The 16,668-nt window shown below is 49.7% G+C and overlaps 1 protein-coding gene across 1 annotated transcript; it reads left to right on the top strand.

Moving 5' to 3' along the window:
• Positions 1–3,287: 3,287 nt before the first annotated feature.
• On the top strand, positions 3,288–13,373 carry LOC137228736 (DBH-like monooxygenase protein 2). Its single transcript, XM_067745608.1, has 9 exons — positions 3,288–3,348; positions 5,176–5,354; positions 7,563–7,670; positions 7,995–8,078; positions 8,906–9,074; positions 9,565–9,731; positions 10,051–10,142; positions 12,718–12,832; positions 13,131–13,373. The coding sequence occupies exons 1-9, from the start codon at positions 3,288–3,290 to the stop codon at positions 13,371–13,373; spliced, it is 1,218 nt and encodes a 405-aa protein (XP_067601709.1).
• Positions 13,374–16,668: the final 3,295 nt, after the last annotated feature.

Below are 16,668 nucleotides of genomic sequence, written 5' to 3'. Positions count from 1 at the left end.
GTCTGTGGTTGGGAACCAGGGGTGGTTTTTATTCATTTGCCCAAGAAGGATGTCTCACTGTGTCTTTACTGCAGGTGCAGAATAGGGTTCTGCCCTGGGTCACATTGGCCACGTGTAGCCTCAGCTCTGTTTCACCGACCCGCGTGGCTCGGTAATCTGCTCCAGGAAGGGATATGACCTTCTCATCCCCAGAACTCTGCAGTTCGGCCAGCAACTGTAGCTGCCCCTGGAGATCCTGTTGGTACCAGCTCATCCAGGGGTACTGGGAATTCCTCAGGATGCAGCGCAGTGTTTCAGCCTGTCCGCGAGGTACCAGGACCCACCTGGGGCTTTGCTCCACGAAGCTTGTGTCGGCATCTGAAACACACAAGCAGGCCAGGCTAAAGGTCCTGGGGGTAGTAAAGGTAGCTAAAGGTCACTGCCAGAAATAACTAGTTAGAGCCGAAGCCTGAAGAGGGGGTCCTATGAGTAAGGCGGAGAGGAGGCTGCTGGGAACAGGACGGGCACTCTCACAGGGCGAGGAGATACGCAGATCTGGGATCAGGGAGCAAAACCTTCTGTACCCACAGGGGTCCCAGTGACCCAGTCCCTTTTTCCCTCCCTCAAGCCACCGACTGGCTGTCTCTGCCTGGCCTCTGACCTGTACTCACTGCACCCATGAGAACCCAGCCCCACAGGATGGGAAACAGGGCCATTCCTGGGCCTCTCCGGCAGGGCAGTGGGACGGGGACCGCGGGACAGGGACAGCCTAGGCAGGAGAGCTCATCTTGGCCTGTAAGGTGGCGACTGGTGTCTGAGACTCTCTGGGCCCGACACTCAAAAGGGAGCGGCTTTTCCAGGAAACTCAAGATCTTATCTTCTCACTGAGGCTCAAACCTCAAACTGGAGTTTCCTGTTTCGGCACGCCAACACGCACTCACTCGTACACACTCCCCGGGCTCACTGGGGGCCTTAGTGAAGGTGCCTGGCCCTGCACCCTCTTAGCTGCTTCGCAGAGATTCCATGCTGAATCCGTGCCTCACGTTTTTGCAAGGAATTAAAATAACTCATTGCAATGAAGCCACACTTGCAGATTGAACAAAGACATCTTCTCATAGGCATAGAGGCTGCTGCAGGTCAGTGTTGGGCGGTCGGCAATGGACACTCATCTCCAGTGACCTGTGTTTTCCTCTGTAAAAGCAAATACAAACCAAATGGAAGAGGCTCAGTTCTCCTGTTGAAAATAAGGGGAGAGACTTTCCTCCCCTCCATTTTCTTAGAGCATTTACTGTAGAAAACTTGTAAGTTCTTTCTCTGTCTCTTTGAAATGCATACACTCTTAAAAGCTAAATCACCTCTTGCCAGCATTAAGACCCAGGAATGTCTTTCTCAAGGACCTGCAACCATCGCTTCGGAATATAAACATTAAGGAAGATGAGCTTAACTTAGTCTAGAGCAGACGGCTGGCACTGAGTTGCAAAATGATTTCATCATAAAGATATAACATGTTTATTTCTCCTTTGGTAAAGCCAATTTGCAAACACAGATAGATAGCCCAATTACCAAGTGACTTCAGCGTGAACTGTGGATTAACAAAAGGTCCTGTCGAGTCCTCTCATTTGGGGACTAGTTATTGCTTAGCTTGAGAACACGTGTGTAGTGGGTTTGATCTGCTGGTCTGTATGATAGGCCGAAATTTCTTTTTGTCTCTGCAATCTCTTAACAAAATGCTTGTGGTGTGTATCACATTCTGACTTAATGATTATTCAATAATAAAACTGTTTTCTTTCTCTTCTACCTTTGTGGAGAGATTTTCTGAGTTGGGAGGGGATTTTGTTTTTAATTGTATTTTCCCAGCAACACACAGTGCTGCCACTTACTGGCAGTGTGAACTTGGACTTCGGTTTCTTCCTCTGTAAGACGAAGATAATGATGAAAGCCATTTCATAGGAGTAAGTGGATTCATAAATGAACATTTCTGAGAGTAAAACCTGGCAGAGACTAATCGCTTAATGAGTTGGCCTCTATTATTGCAATTGTAAACTTCCGATAAAAACATATAGTGGCTTTTATTGGTCTTTAATCTCCTATCCTTAGTAATCAACTGAGATTCAAATCACAAGTTCTCATACTTTTTAACATTGATAAGAGGCCTCGTGTTTTGGTAACCAATGATCTGGGAAATGAGATTTAAAAGACCCACACCTACCGTGGCTACAACCTCAGCATGTTATAGACAGAACTATGGAGACACAGAGGGGTCTAGCAACAGAACTTTACTCTTTCAGGACCTGGGGCTGCACAATATTTAAGTTGGTGTCAGGACACTCCATAGATGGAGAAGGGAATTAGAGCAGGGTGAGGCTGCAGACCCATCTTCTGAGAGAGTCTGTGTCGCGGCCCAGCAGTGGCCTGGCATCCTGGGGGTCTGTGCCTCCCAGAGTCACTATTTTTTCTAATCTGCTGGGGTTTTAATACATGCAACACTACGGTTCACGTGAGTCACGGATGGCATCTGGTGATGGCATAATACAGTTTACAATTCACTTGGCTCGCAAGCTTTGAAACCGTGTGGTTCCTGATTTTTTAAAATATACGGATTTTCATTATGTACGATTCTGTGTGTAACTTCATTAATATTTTCTATATCACACTTTCAAATTTCATAATCTAAATGTGCACAAAATGTCAATTGCACTGCATTCTAAGTAACACGTGCTGATTCCCTTTTTTGGGAGGGAGGCGGGAATCTGATTTTTTTGTATGTAAGTTTCAGGTGTACAGCATTGTAATTCAACACCTGTACACACTGCAAAGTGATCTCCACCACAAGTATGGTTACCATCCATCACCGTGCAGTTGACCCCCTTCACCCACCCCCGTGTCCCCTTCCCCTCGGGTAACCTCTGCTCTGATCTCATGTGCTGAGTCACTCTTGTCTTTGGCCCCCTTACCTATTCCCAGCCACATCCGTCACTCCAGAGAGGGAGAGAGATGAGCTCTGTGAAGCATTGCCCAAATCATACCTCTTGAATACCAGACCAAAGGACACGCCGAGATGGTGTGTCCTCACCAGCCTCGTGCACTTAATCCTGAGGTCTGCTTCTGAGAGAGTCAACTCTGGGATTTGGATGACTAAAGGAAAGGGGGCTGGGAGAGGGGAGAAAACCATAACTGGGGTTGTGGTGGTCAGCACTCTGGCCGGTGAGCGGATTGCAGGAAAACGGATCCTGGACCCATCTTGGTTTACAGGGCTGGCAGTCCTATCTCCTGGCCCCATTCTCCATTTGTCTTAATCCTCAAGTGCGATGGGGATCACAGTGTCTCTGACACCCCTGTTATCTCCTCCCCGGGCTCCGGTTCCTCAAGGTCGGTGACTCCTCAGGCTCCACCCTCTGGCCTTGGCCAGGCTCCCGTCCTGGGCCAAAGTAAGCCTCTTCCTTCCAGGTGGCTGCTTGGCTCCCCACCTTCTCTGCCTGCTCAGAGGTGGGTGGTATGCTTGCCCTCTTGGGAACGGTGTTTTCTCCCCACCGCGCCCCAGTTACTACTCAGGTGCTCACAGCAGCTGCGAACAACCTCAGCTGGGTCCTTACCAGCTTTTATGGGCTCCATAGGTAATGAGAAGAACATGCGTGGCCTGAATGGAGGCGTAAACAGAGGTGCCCTCACTCAAGCTGGATTCCTGTGTGGAGGTGTGTGGTCCGGATTCTGCGATGGAGGAGGCCCTCGAAGCATGTATCCTTGTTAATTTTTCAGATCCTCTCCATTGTCTGATGGAGGAAGAACACTGAGGGTCAAAAGATTATCAGCTCTGTCACTCACACTGGAAGAAAGAACTCTAGGATTAGAGACTTTGGTCCCCTCCCTAAGGAGCAGCCAGCAAATGACACCAGCTCCCTCCACCAGGACAAGCCAGGTAGAGACGCCTCCAGGGGGCTGCGTGTCTTATGGGTGTCTGTGACCTAAGGAAATAATGCAAAGAGCACCATCCCGGGGGCAGGGCCCCTATGGCCTCGCAGTTAGCTCTGCCGCCGACGGGATGGGGGTTCGGGCACTACACGTTACTCCCTGATGTTCCCATTTCCTCATCAAAAAATTAAGTGGACTGGAATGTTTGGAAAATCAAGCGGATCTAAAGTTCCTTTTCACTCTGGTGTTCTGATATTTTAATATTCCTCTGCGTTTCTTCTGTTTGCCTCGTACCAAAGAGCTTGCCAGCGGGGAAGTTGGCCAAGACTCCAGTGGAGGGTCCCCGAAGGTGACTTCTCCAAATGGCAATCTGTGGGAGGAAGGGCAACATGCAGAGTACCCCAAAGGCAAATTCACATTTATTCCCCCTTTTCTCCCTCTCCTTCCCCTCCTCCGCCTCTTTGCTCCTCCCCAGCGACGTGCAGAAACTTGCAGCTGCCCCAGACGTGCCCATCTGGAAAGCTGATTATGGCTCCTTCACCTCTACATGTCCTTCCAGGGATTAGTAGTAAAGACTCCTCCAGGAGATGGAGACCATAGCCTTCCCCTCCGCATCTCCCAACACCTCCTCTCCTCCTGCACTGTAGGGAGGCTGGAAGGCAGGGCCACTTGGAGTCCCACTCCCTGTCTGTGCATCACTTCTATATAGAGACAAAATAGAAAATGCCCATAAGAAGTTGGGGTGAGGGACATGTGCCAGAGGCCAGAGCGCTCAGTAAGAACATCCAAGGATACAGGGATGGTGGGGGCAGAAAGGGAGAGAATGGAAGGAGGGAGAGAGAAATAGAGGGAGAGGCAGGAAGAAATAAAACCTCCTTGATTCTGCAGGGTCCCCATGGGTAGGACACTGGTATTGGGTCAGGAGGGAGGAGACTGAGTGATTCATTCCCAAGAATTTCACGCCAGGTCCCTACTCCAGGGCAAGGGCAACCTTCTCTGGGCACCTTATGCCTCCAAGTTGTGTAAGTGGTACCACTCTGAACCCAGAGATAATGAGATCAGAAAAGACCCAGTCTGTCCCTCCCCCGTGGCACGGTGCCTAGCACAGGCAGAGGTACATATAAGTCCATACTTCTTGAGTGTCCATCTAAGGAGAGATGCTTCAGACCCCAGGAGCCATGGCCTGTGCCCTTCTCTTTCGGCTTCTCCTACTTACGGCCCTGCCGACCTCCTCTCAAGGCAACCACCTGGGCCTCACATCACGTCTGCGTTATTCCATGTTCCTAGATCCTTCTAATGTTACTTTCCTGCACTGGGACTTTAACCTTGAGGCTGAGATTGTCACTTTTGAGCTCCAGGTCCAGACAGCTGGCTGGGTGGGCTTGGGTATCACAAATCGCTACACCATGGTGGGAAGCAATCTGGTTGTTGGAGCAGTCTCGCCGGATGGCAATGTCTATTTCTCGGTGAGTGTGAGGGTGACTCCTTCCCAAGCGTGAGGGTCTCTTGCTGGGTGGAGGGTGGCTCTGAGTCCAGGAAGGATCCGCATTTTCCAAACACATCCAGGCCCAGAGCACCAACTGATGGCTGACCTCTCCCTACAGAAATGGTCCATTGGAGAGTTTGAATCTAGGTCTTCCAGACTGCATGTATCTAAGTTGCCAAGGGAATGGAGCCACTGGACTGAAAGAGAGAGAGAGTCCTGGACCACAGTCTCGGTGCAGGTCACTGGGGGAAGAGTCAAAGCTGTTTGGTACACAGTCCTCACCTTCAGTTACCTTTAGGATCAGTCAAATAGACCACAACATAAAATAATCTAACCACATCAGCACCTGCAACAATAATAGCTTAAAATTGTTACTCATTTTTGGTTAAGCAGCCATTGGTCCAAATTCTTTGCACATTAAACCTCACAGCATCACCATGAGGTTTCTTCCCCCATTTTACAGATGAAGACGCAGCTCACCTGTCTCCCAGTCTCACTCAATCTGAACTTCATTTATATGGCGAAGTGCCCATGTTAAGAGCCCCATGAGAAGAGGAATAGCATAGACAGTTCAGAGAATATGTGAGCTTTTAAGACTTGGGGATACAGGAATATTAGGATTTATGGAGATGAGATTTGAAATGGGAGAAGCAAAGCAAGGTCAAGTGGTTAAACTCCATCAGACACTGTCCATCCCTCTTCCCCACGAATCCCCCCTTGATGCCATGCTCTGTCCTAGGAGCAAATTATAACACAGACCTGGGTTCTGCTAATTTGGTACTTTATTGGGGCTAAATGGACCCAGACTACTCTGAACCCGTGACCACGTAGGGCTCCTGGTTCTCACCCCTTCACCTTTCCTGGACCCTAGAATCAGCACCTGGTGGATGAAGACGCTCTGGAGGAGGGAGCCAGGACGCAGAGCTGCAGGCACTGACAGAAGACACCATCTATACCACCATGCGCTTCTCCAGGCCCTTCTGCTCCTGTGACCCTCAAGACCAAGACATCATGGTAGAAGAGGGAGGAGAGAGGAGCATTTGCTCACAAGCAGCCTTCCTTCTAGGAGGTGAAGTCACCCCCAACCTGGAATGGCCGTGCCTGTCAGGCAGCCAGTCTTGGTTCCAGGGCCCTCGTCTCTCTCAGCCTTCCCAGGCACAGCCCCAATCCTGCCGCCTCTGATTCCACCAGCCCTCTACAGGTGGCCTCCCACTGACTCAGCCCCATGCCACCCTCCCTAGTGTCCCCTCCTGAAGAACCTTGTCTGATCTCCTTGAACTTCAGTGTCATGAACCAGATGTGGACACAGGCTCAGAGCGGGGACATGAGAGGGGGTGTGACTTACTCAACATCTCCAGCAAGTCAGCCTCTAGGCAGAACTGGAACCTGACTAGTTCTGACCCCCAGTCTGAAGTGTTCTCCTTTCTGAAACCGCTAGGTGGCATTTTGGGGGGCTCCAAGGAGCTCTGGTTCTTTATGTCTCAGTGCAGAAAGAATTCAGGGAGAGGCAAAGTGATAGATAAGAAGTGAGTTATTAGAATAGGAAGCTTGTGAGGCTTATATCAGGTGGGTGAGAGGGTGCCGCCCCAGAGAACTTAGTGGTCTACAGTTTTACAATCAAAGGAAAACTGGGGAGGGGGAGAAGACCAACTTCTTCCTCATTCTTGAGTAGACACAAGCTTCCATCATCAGCTCTGCCTCCAGGTTGGGCAGGGGAGTTTTCTTGTCCCAACATGATCAAGCCAGGACTGTCGTGGTACTACGGAAAAATTATTTCAGGTCTCAGTACAGTGAGGGTCTTTCACTTTGACATGTCACCTTTCCATAAATTATTGTTCTTTATGTGTGCAGAGAGCATGTCCTAGGGGTCATTAACTTACTGAGCTCACTGGGAAGGATATGGGTCTCATGTCACCATTGTTTTATTGTTTGGGGGCATGTCTCACGCTTCTGTTGCATGGTTTTGTTGATAAGCAAGCCTGCTTGGTTTTGTGGTTAAGTAAACCTGCTTTCTTGAGTGATCATTAACTTACAGGGGTCCGCCATACTTTTTTCTCTACTTACAATCCCCTTGTGGTATTAACTATTTAATCACCTAGTTTGTCCCTTTACTCTGTCCCAGTAAGTTCCACTGTGTCGATGTGAGCAAGTGGCTTGTGTCGGTGGTTGGGTGTGGGTGTGTGCAAAGTGCTGCTCGTGGGCTGCAGCACCTCGATGCCCCCAGAGTGACACTGTGAGGGTGCTTGCCACCTATGGCCCAGATGACACTCTGAAGCTGGATCGGGAGCGTACTTTTGTGAGTCCATCTACAAATTGTCCACCCCGATGATCTCGATGTCCCCGAGGACACCATCATCCATGACTTGGATATCACTGATGTAAGGCCCCTCCTCCCCACCCAGCCGCCTCCAGCCACTGCCCACCTTCGTCTCAATCCAGACCTTCCTCTTGCACCCAATATTCAGTACGTTCCTGGAACTGAGGTTCCTCTGACTCCCCTTGGTCCCCCGAGGATGGTCAAACTGGCTCTCAAGTGGCCGCTCTTCCCCGACCTGTCCCTTCCCCTGCTTCTCCAGGAGACTCCCTACCACCTGCTCAGCCTCTGTGTGTCCTTCTCCAGTTCTTCATCCCAGAGGATGACACCACGTACGCCTGCACCTTCCTCCCTCTCTCCATCGTTAGCAAGAAGCACCATATCTACAAGGTACCATGAAACAGACTTCAGGACATTGTCAAGGTGGTTGAGACAGGCAGTGGGCATGGCTGACTCAGAAGAGATGGTGTTCAGAAAACTGCTGGGAGGATGAAGGAGGGAGGTGGTCAGGAGAACACGGGGGCCAGGCCAGGTTTGGTGGAGGTGGCAGTTTCATGATTTCCCGAGCCCAGAACTACAGCTCCCAGCACTGTTTATTCACGCCCCACAGTGCAGCAGCGATTTTGATGACGGTCATTGGTTAATAAGTGTTTGCAAAGAACAAAGTATAAGTCCTGTCCTGGGCCCAGAATTGTGTTCTCTTAGCCCAGGAGGAGGTGCAGGCTGGGGAGACGTGGCCAAAGGCTGTCAAGTCGGGAAAGTCTGGCTAGAGGAAACTCAAGTCGGTCATCTGACTTCACATTTGAGTGATTTCAATTTTGATCAAATAAATAAAAGTGTGACCTTCAATGAGTGGCAAATGTGTGGGAGCCATTGTTTTCTTTAGAGACTGAATCCAACAAGGCATGATCACATGCTCAAATATAGAGAACTGACGAGGTTATTAAGGGAAAGTAGAAAGTCTTGGGATGTTCCTGGCTGGATCAAGTGTGTTGTGCTATCAGGAAGGGATTTTAAAAGGGTGAGGGCTGAGTGAGGAGTCAGACTGAGTGCAGGGGAAATGATAGGTTGGGGAAGGAAAAAAAAAACAGAGGAAACAGAAGAGAAAGAGAGAGAAGTGGGGACGGGCATAGTTTTATTTGGGGGAAAGGAATAGGGGGGATAAGAACATGGCCCAGAAGATCTTGACCACACTCTGTCCTGCATCCCCCGCCCAGTTTGAGCCCAAGTTGGTCCATCACAAGGAGACGACGGTGCACCACATCCTGGTGTACCGCCTGCGGCAACACCAGTGCTCTGCCCAAGGGCATCAGCGACTGCTACAGGGCCGACCCCGCCTCCTCCCTCTGCTCACAGGTCATCGTGGGCTGGGCTGTCGGGGACACAGTGAGTCGTGTGATGAGAGAAATCAGCCGCTAAGGGGACACGTGTGGTTGGGCAACTGGGATTGTTGGATTGATGGAAGGTGGGGAAACGGGAGGGCTGGGACGAGGGCCAAAAGACAAGGGCAGGCCCGGGTCCCTGCACCTACTTCCCAGCCATTCTTGCCGCCAAATCACCCTCCATCCAACAGAGTTACCAGTTTCCAGGTGACGTGGGTATCTCTACTGGGATGGCTTTGGACCCCCAGTGGGTCCGACTGGAGATTCACTACAGCAGTTTGCACAGTCTTCCTGGTGAGCGCCTAGAGCATTTACGGGAGAGCGGCGGTGCGGCTGGCTGAGCCCTCTAGGTGTCGGGAAGGGGTGCAGGATGCACGCCTACGTCTTCTGCTGGCAGCGCCCCCCCCCGCCCCCCCTCCACTTTCCCAGGGCCTCTTCCTCCCCACTGTGCGACACGGTCTCCTGCATCCTGTGACTGGTCCTTCCTGCACCAGGCGTGTACGGCTCCTCGGGGATTCGAGTGTACTACACGGCGCAGCTACGCAAATATGACATGGGTGTCCTGCAGCTGGGCTTCTGCACTTTGCCCATCCACTTCGTACCCCCGGGTGCCGAGTCCTTCGCGTCCTATGGGCTGTGTAAGGCGGAGCAGTTTGACGAGGTGAAGCTGGGAGGCACCCCTCCTCCCCTGAGCTTCCCGGTTCCCCATCGCAAATCTGCTGTGACCCACAAGGCACAGCTTGAGCCCCAGATTTGGAGAATGACCACTGCCTGGTGCTCAGGAAAATCGCTCACCTGAATGGGGCGGGGGAGCCAGGAGGCAGGGCTGCGGGGCAGGAAGAGGGGCCACGAGGTCCAGTAGGGACTAAAGGGGTGTGTCTCAGTCATAAGATGAAGGTGTCAGATGTGAAAGGAGGAAACCGAGGAGCGGGGCCAGACGAGAGTTCCTGACAAGCCAGGTGGTCTCCTCCCTGCCACAGATGAACGGGGCCCCGGTGCCTGACATCCAGGTCTGCGGCTACCTGCTCCACACCCACTTGGCTGGCCGCACTCTGCAGGCCGTGCAATACAGGTAAGGAAGACACGGATTGGAAGCTCTCCCTTCTGTATTTGGAAATAAATGTTAGCAATAATTATTTATTCTGCGGCATGACGTTATGCTCAGTTGGGAGTAGGAGAAGCTAGAACTATCCCTAGAGTAGTGACGACAGGAATATGACAGTGGAGGGAGCTTTTTCATTTTACGGGCAATCTGTGCCCACAGAATGATGGCACACGCTGCTTCTTTGTTGATAGACCCCCTCCCTGCTTCACCCTCTCCTTATTCCTGTCCCCTCCCCTTGTCCCCCTCCAGAACTGGAACACAACGCCAAACAATCTGGAAAGATGATACCTATGACTTGAATCTGCAGGAGACTTGAGATTTACCTTCTTGAGTGGCCATCAAGCCAGTGGGAGCCTGGGGGGAGGCATGGCTGGCATTGGGGGAAGGCAGGGTCAGCACTCACTACTGTTAGCCAAGAGGACTGTACCAGTCCCTCTGTGTCTTACTTTGAGCCTTTGTTTTGCTCTGCACAGGGAGATGAATTGTTGGTAGGGTGTCACTATCAGACGCTGGACCACGACTCCTTGACTTTTGTAAGTACCTCTCTCCCCATCGTGGTCAATGACAGTAGCCTCAGAATAGAGCCCCATCCCTGGCCTTGGCCATAACGTGACTCAGATTATTCCAGCTGAAGCCCCTTTCTTTCTCCAATGGTATTACCCAGGCATATGGGGCTTCATGCTCTCACATCCCCATGACTGTAAGATGGGTACAAGGATTCCCGTTTTCTCTGTCAACGACCCACTAAGATTATGAAAGGAAAGCATGTGATAGTGTCTAAGAGCGTGGACTCTGGGCCTGATCGCCTGGGTCTGAATGTCAACATGATCATTAATAACTTTATAACCTTAGACAAATTATTCAGATTCCTTGTGTCTCAGTTTCCTAATTCTCAAAAGAATTAACACTATCTATCTCATAAGATTTAGGGGAGAGTTGATTAACACGCCTAAAACATCTAGATCATTGCCCGACTTTTAGTAGATTGTCAGAGTTAGCTATTATTATTATGGTCACAAGGAACCCATATTTTGTGTCAGGAATGTCTCAGTGTCTGTAGGATTCAAAATGGATTGCATGCTTCCAAGGAAGAAAATACAGCCATACAAATGATTACAACACAAGTTAGAAAGTAAAATACACCGTAAGAGGAGAATGCGGAAAACGCACTAGGGGAATTCACAGGGGAAAAAAATCATCAGGTCCTATTACAGTGACCTGAACATGTGACATATTTGAGTGGGTCCTGCTTTTGACATGTAGAGATGGGGAATTCCAGGGAAGCTCAAAGGGAGTGGCTTTTTTGGGAAACTCGGTATCTTATCTCATCTTTTCAACCATCTTTTCTCAAACCAGGGCAATAGCAATGGAAATGTAGAGGATGGGGAAGATACGTGGGATATTTCTTTGGAAATAATATCAATAATTGTCCACCAATTAGAAACACAGGAGGAGAAAGCAAATGTGGTGAGAAGTAGTAAATAACAATTAGTGAGCTGGCTCAAGGTTAAGGGAAAAGGAAAACAGTCTCATTGGTAGAATGATCACCTAATCTAGTTTCTGCCTACCTTGTTCCTCTCTCTCTGCATGCCTGTGTATCTGTCTCTCCATCTCTCTCTCTCTCTCTGCTTCTCCAGGGGGGTCCCAGCACCGTTAATGAGATGTGCCTCATCTTTCTCTTCTACTATATCTGAAACAACATTTCCAGCTGCATGGGGTACGCTGACATCATCTACGTGGCCCATGTGCTGGGGGAGGAGGCATCAGAGTGAGTCATCCTGAAAGATAAGACCCTTAAGAGTGACCTCTAGAAGTCAGATCACTTGTGTACAAAGTATTTGTCTGCCTTTTTCTCATGCACTACCTGATTCAAAGACTGTTTACTTTCAAGTAGTGACCCTTAATTACTTGGGACTAAGGGGCCTCCCTGAGCCTCTGATGAAAGCGCTGAAACTCCTTTCCAAGAAAAATGCACATCTTTGCAGACACATCCTATTTCACATATAATTTCAGGACATTTATAGTTTCCCTGAAGTCACCCTATCAACCTTCTTGGACTTCATGGTCCCCAGATTAAGAAACACTTCTTTTAAGAGTCAGAACTTTCTCTCTCTCTTTTTTTTTTTTTTTTTTGCGGTACGCGGGCCTCTCACTGTTGTGGCCTCTCCCGTTGCGGAGCACAGGCTCCGGACGCGCAGGCCCAGTGGCCATGGCTCACAGGCCCAGCCGCTCCGCGGCACGTGGGATCCTCCCGGACCGGGGCACAAAGCCGCGTCCCCTGCACCGGCAGGTGGACTCTCAACCACTGCGCCACCAGGGAAGTCCAGAACTTTCTCTTTTTCACTTTTAAAAATCCTCTTCTCTGAGCTCTGATGATATTTCTGCTGCCAAGCTCACAGTTGTGCCATTGAGTTGTAAGACATTCCTTATGGTTTATGCCAACATGGAACTGATGCTAAGAAAAGTGAGGCTATTTTATACACATTTTGTCAAAGCTTTCAGTCAACCCTAAACTAGTGTCTGTTCTTCCTGCCCATGACAGTTCCATGGAGGGCATGATGGCCATGAACAATGTGGAGTGGACTCCGGAGAACATTAAAAAGGCTGAGAAGGCCTGCGAGGAGGCCCAGCAGATGGTGATAATAAAGACCATTGACGTAAGTGTCCCAGGAGACACCACCCTCCCAGGGTTAGGGATGGAGGGGAGTGGGAGGGTACTGGACGAGGCGGGAAAAGAGAAGAATGAGGGGTATGAATGCCAATGGCAGGAACGCTGGGTCAAAGAAGGAGAAGCTGAGGGAGCAGAAAGAGCGCTGATGCTGCTGTGGGTGTGGATGGTAGTCTCCCAGCTAGCCTGTGAGGCTGCAAGTCCTGGGGATGACCAAGTAAGGTCTTAGGAGAGGAAAGGAGGTGGGGATGCCTCCACCTTCACCCATTTTCTCCCTTCTCCTGCAGGAGCTAGTGGAAAACACAACAGGCTGGATTCCGGAAATCATCCCTGCTCCCCGGGGTCCTTGCTTAGAGTCCTCCAGAGGCAAAGTGGAGCCCCAGGACAGAACCCCTGTAGGCTTCAGGGCTGCCCCCATGACCCTCTCGGGCTCCAGCACTGCCACACCAAGGCGCCTCCCCCTGACTGCCCTCTTGTTTGGGCAGGGGGCCATGTCTTGGCTCCTAGCCACCCTGCAGGCTGGAGCCTGATACCGTTTCCTCATGCCACATACTCAGGCCCCTCCCTGCTCAGGCCTCCCCTTATCACCAAACACAGAAACTCCCTCTGCTTTGGCCCCCAAAGTCCTCCACCTGTGCCCTTCCCATGACTTCGGCCATGAACCTGCAGGCTTGGGCGTGACACAGGGTCCCTAAAGCCTTTCCCGTGACAAGCTCGGCAACCCATCCTTTAAAGCTTTAGAAGCATTGGTGGGACCACACGTTTTCTAACAAAATCTAGATTCAAGGCTGGGTGAGGTGATGGGTCTCTGAGCAGTCCAGTGCCCCAGCTTGACTGAGGGGATGCCGCGTGGGGAGGAGGGGGCTTGAATGCAGAGGCGGGAGCCCTGTAACCCCTCCTCAGCCCATGCTGGCCTTGGAGGGGCTCCGGTTTCTCTTTCCTTCTGACATTTTTGTCCAACCCTCCCTGTGAGGCAGAGACAGCAAGCCACATGTGTGATTTGCAGTAAAGGAAGGTGCTCTGTTTACAAGGAACAAAGCTCAAGACACCAAGTTAAATAGAATTCACCTCGATTCCTGTCGCCATCTCTTTCCTTTGAGCCTCCGGTCCAGGAGAGACAGCTGGGAGGTCTCTTGAATGGCTCAGGATAAGGCATCCAGAGGGCACTGGAGGGCCTGGCTGCCCAGGCTTGGGCAACATCTAATGCAGGCCTTGCTTGCCTCACCTGTGCCTCCACTGTCAGATGATCTTTATTTACTCAACAAGTATCACGTTCTCAACATTCAGATCACCAGGTGTCAAGAGCCTAACTGGCCAGGGAGGCTGACTTGGGCTCTGAGAACAGGTCAAGGGCATGCTAGTGCATGAACCGCCTTGCTCACGGTTCCTACCTTCTGGAAGGGACCCCTACCCTGAACATTCCGAGGTATTTAGAGGGATCCTAACTCCCTGGAGATCAGGGATCTAGCCTCCGTAAACTCCTCGCCACTGCTTGAGGGGCCGAGCTTACCCGAAGCCAGAGGGATCGTCTGGGTTCACTGCTGGGCTTCTCTGCTGTCAACATTCAAGTGAAATGAAGGCTCTCCTTTAGGTCGTAATCTTAAAACACGGTTGAGGCCCTTTGACGGCAGTCTGAAGTGCACAAATTACATTCTACAGCGTGAAGAAACACACAGATAAAAATGAATCTAGATAGAAACTTAAAACAATCTAAAGAGACATTTTCTCTCTGGTTTGCCCAATTAACAAATAAGTCTGACATTTCTGTTCCAATCTGTGTTACTCCAAGCCCCCCAGGCAAATTCTTTCGACCTCGATCTTTTCGGTAAAAACAAAAAGACAAAAACAGAAGAACCTCCTGGCCGGGTTTCTGATGACAAACCTCGGTCTGTGCTACAGCCTTATTCTCGGGTCTGTCTTGACAAGTTCAAGTCAGCTGGGCAGCTACTCCAAGGTTCTGCAGCCAGGATCTTCTAATGCTCCATTTGTATAGCTCATGGCCCTGTGCAGTTCCTCTCCTCTGTACCCACTTCAATTTCTGGTTCTTATTAAGCCTTCTTTCTTTCATTTTGTTTTCCTCTCCATCTCTTGATCTCAGCATTTAGTCGCCATGCACATATTCACTGAGCATCCTCTGTGAGCTTGACATTAGGTCAGAACAGAAGCCACCTAAATGAACAGGAAATGGACAAGCACCCCCCCCCCCCCGCCCTTGTGGAGCTGAGGTGAAGCTTCTATCAGCCCCTGGCTGGCCATTTTCTCCTTGGGTTCACAGCATCCACCTCTGAGTCTTTCCCAGTGCCATGGATCATTTCCCCCGCTGCTGACTGCCTCCCGAGAGGAACTATATTTATATCAACCTATGGAGAATGATTTGTTCCTATATTTAAAAGGGATGCATTTATATTGATATTATGCATATATATTAGACGGGGAAATGTTTTGAGAACATTCCTACACAGGGTAGGAGCGTGAATTAGATGACCTCAAGTGTTTTTCCAGTTTATGTGTTTTGTGACTGCAGTTTCCAGAAAGCCTAATGATACACTACAAAAAGAAGGGCTCAGAGTTGAGGTGGAAAGGGATGACCCCAACTTCCTCCTAGAACCTTCTGGCAGATGGGTCTCTGTCATTCCTCTTCCCTCAGTGGTCTCTAAGTTCAGGTCAGCTCTGAGTGACTCTGAGAGTGTAACTCTTTTTGCATCTCACCTCCTCTACTCAAAACTCCATCTTAAATGTGGAGAGCAAATAAGGGATGTATTCCCTCATTACTTTTTTCTGTGATGATAAGAGGACCCACAGGCTAATGTTTACAAGGATCTGGTCTTTCCTGAGGAATAAGAATATTTTGTTACAATTTCAAATTTATAGGAAAGTCGCAAGAATTCCCATAGGCCCTAAAATGAGCTTTATCCATTGTTTATACTTTGCCCCATTTCTCTCCCTCCCTCTCTCCTCTCTTCCCGTCTCTTCTATTTTTCTTCTCCAACTCCTTCTGCTTCTTCCTCCTTCCCCTGTCTCTCTGTCTCCCTCTCCTTCATGACCTGATAACTTAGTTTCTTATTCCTGTTTGCTAGAATTCTCACCACGTTTAAATTCCTGCTATACTTAGCTGAGACGAACAAGAAAGCTCCCCGACTCCACTGCTCCACCACAGCAGTGACACCCAACCTTGACAGCATATCAGAGTCACCTGGGTGATGGGAGCAGCAACCAGGCATTAGTGAATGATTAAACTCTCCAGGTGTTTCCAATATGCATCCGAGATTGAGGACCACTGAACCAGAAGTTCAACTGCCCTTAACTAGTCTATTTCCTGGATGGGCAGGAATCCCATTCTGGTTTCACATATTGAAGCCACGGCACAGGCACTGACCAGTCCAAGTGAACGCCAGTGAAGAGGAGCCCTGGAAGCCCCCTGATTTCCAAGAGTTAGACTTTTAGTTGCTGGATTGTGAGGATGTGTGGGGATCTCAGAGAAGGGGTGCATCTGGGGGGGCTCAGGGAAGAAGCTATTTACCAAGCATCACTCAAAAAATAAATAGCAAAGAAAGAAGAGCCCTTTTAATGTCAAGTAATGAATATAGAGAAAAAAATGTGAAGTTAGAAAATCACCATTTAATAAATGTATAGTAATAAATTGAATCAGACAAGAATCATCAATGGGTGACAAAATAGGAGAGTAACCCAATAGCTACATAGCCTCAAAGTATCTCCTCATTATATATTTATTAATTATGATGAGAGGAAATAGTAATTTTACGATAGACCTGGCAGACACCACCTCAAGGAAGTAAGCCAATTAGCATCACCAATCATGGACAG

Source organism: Pseudorca crassidens, chromosome 8, assembly GCF_039906515.1.
Source record: "Pseudorca crassidens isolate mPseCra1 chromosome 8, mPseCra1.hap1, whole genome shotgun sequence".
Taxonomy (NCBI): domain Eukaryota; kingdom Metazoa; phylum Chordata; class Mammalia; order Artiodactyla; family Delphinidae; genus Pseudorca; species Pseudorca crassidens.
The sequence above is the reverse complement of the archived record's forward strand: the minus strand, read 5'-3'. Positions and strand labels throughout refer to the sequence as shown.

What these genes read in the sequence shown, in the direction of transcription:
- LOC137228736 (XM_067745608.1), top strand. Translation starts at nt 3,288, where the DNA reads ATGGGGATCACAGTGTCTCTGACACCCCTGTTATCTCCTCCCCGGGCT. An exon ending in AGAAGCACCATATCTACAAG is followed by an intron (nt 8,079 to 8,905) that starts GTACCATGAAAC and finishes TCCCCCGCCCAG; the next exon opens with TTTGAGCCCAAGTTGGTCCA. An exon ending in GCTGGGCTGTCGGGGACACA is followed by an intron (nt 9,075 to 9,564) that starts GTGAGTCGTGTG and finishes TTCCTGCACCAG; the next exon opens with GCGTGTACGGCTCCTCGGGG.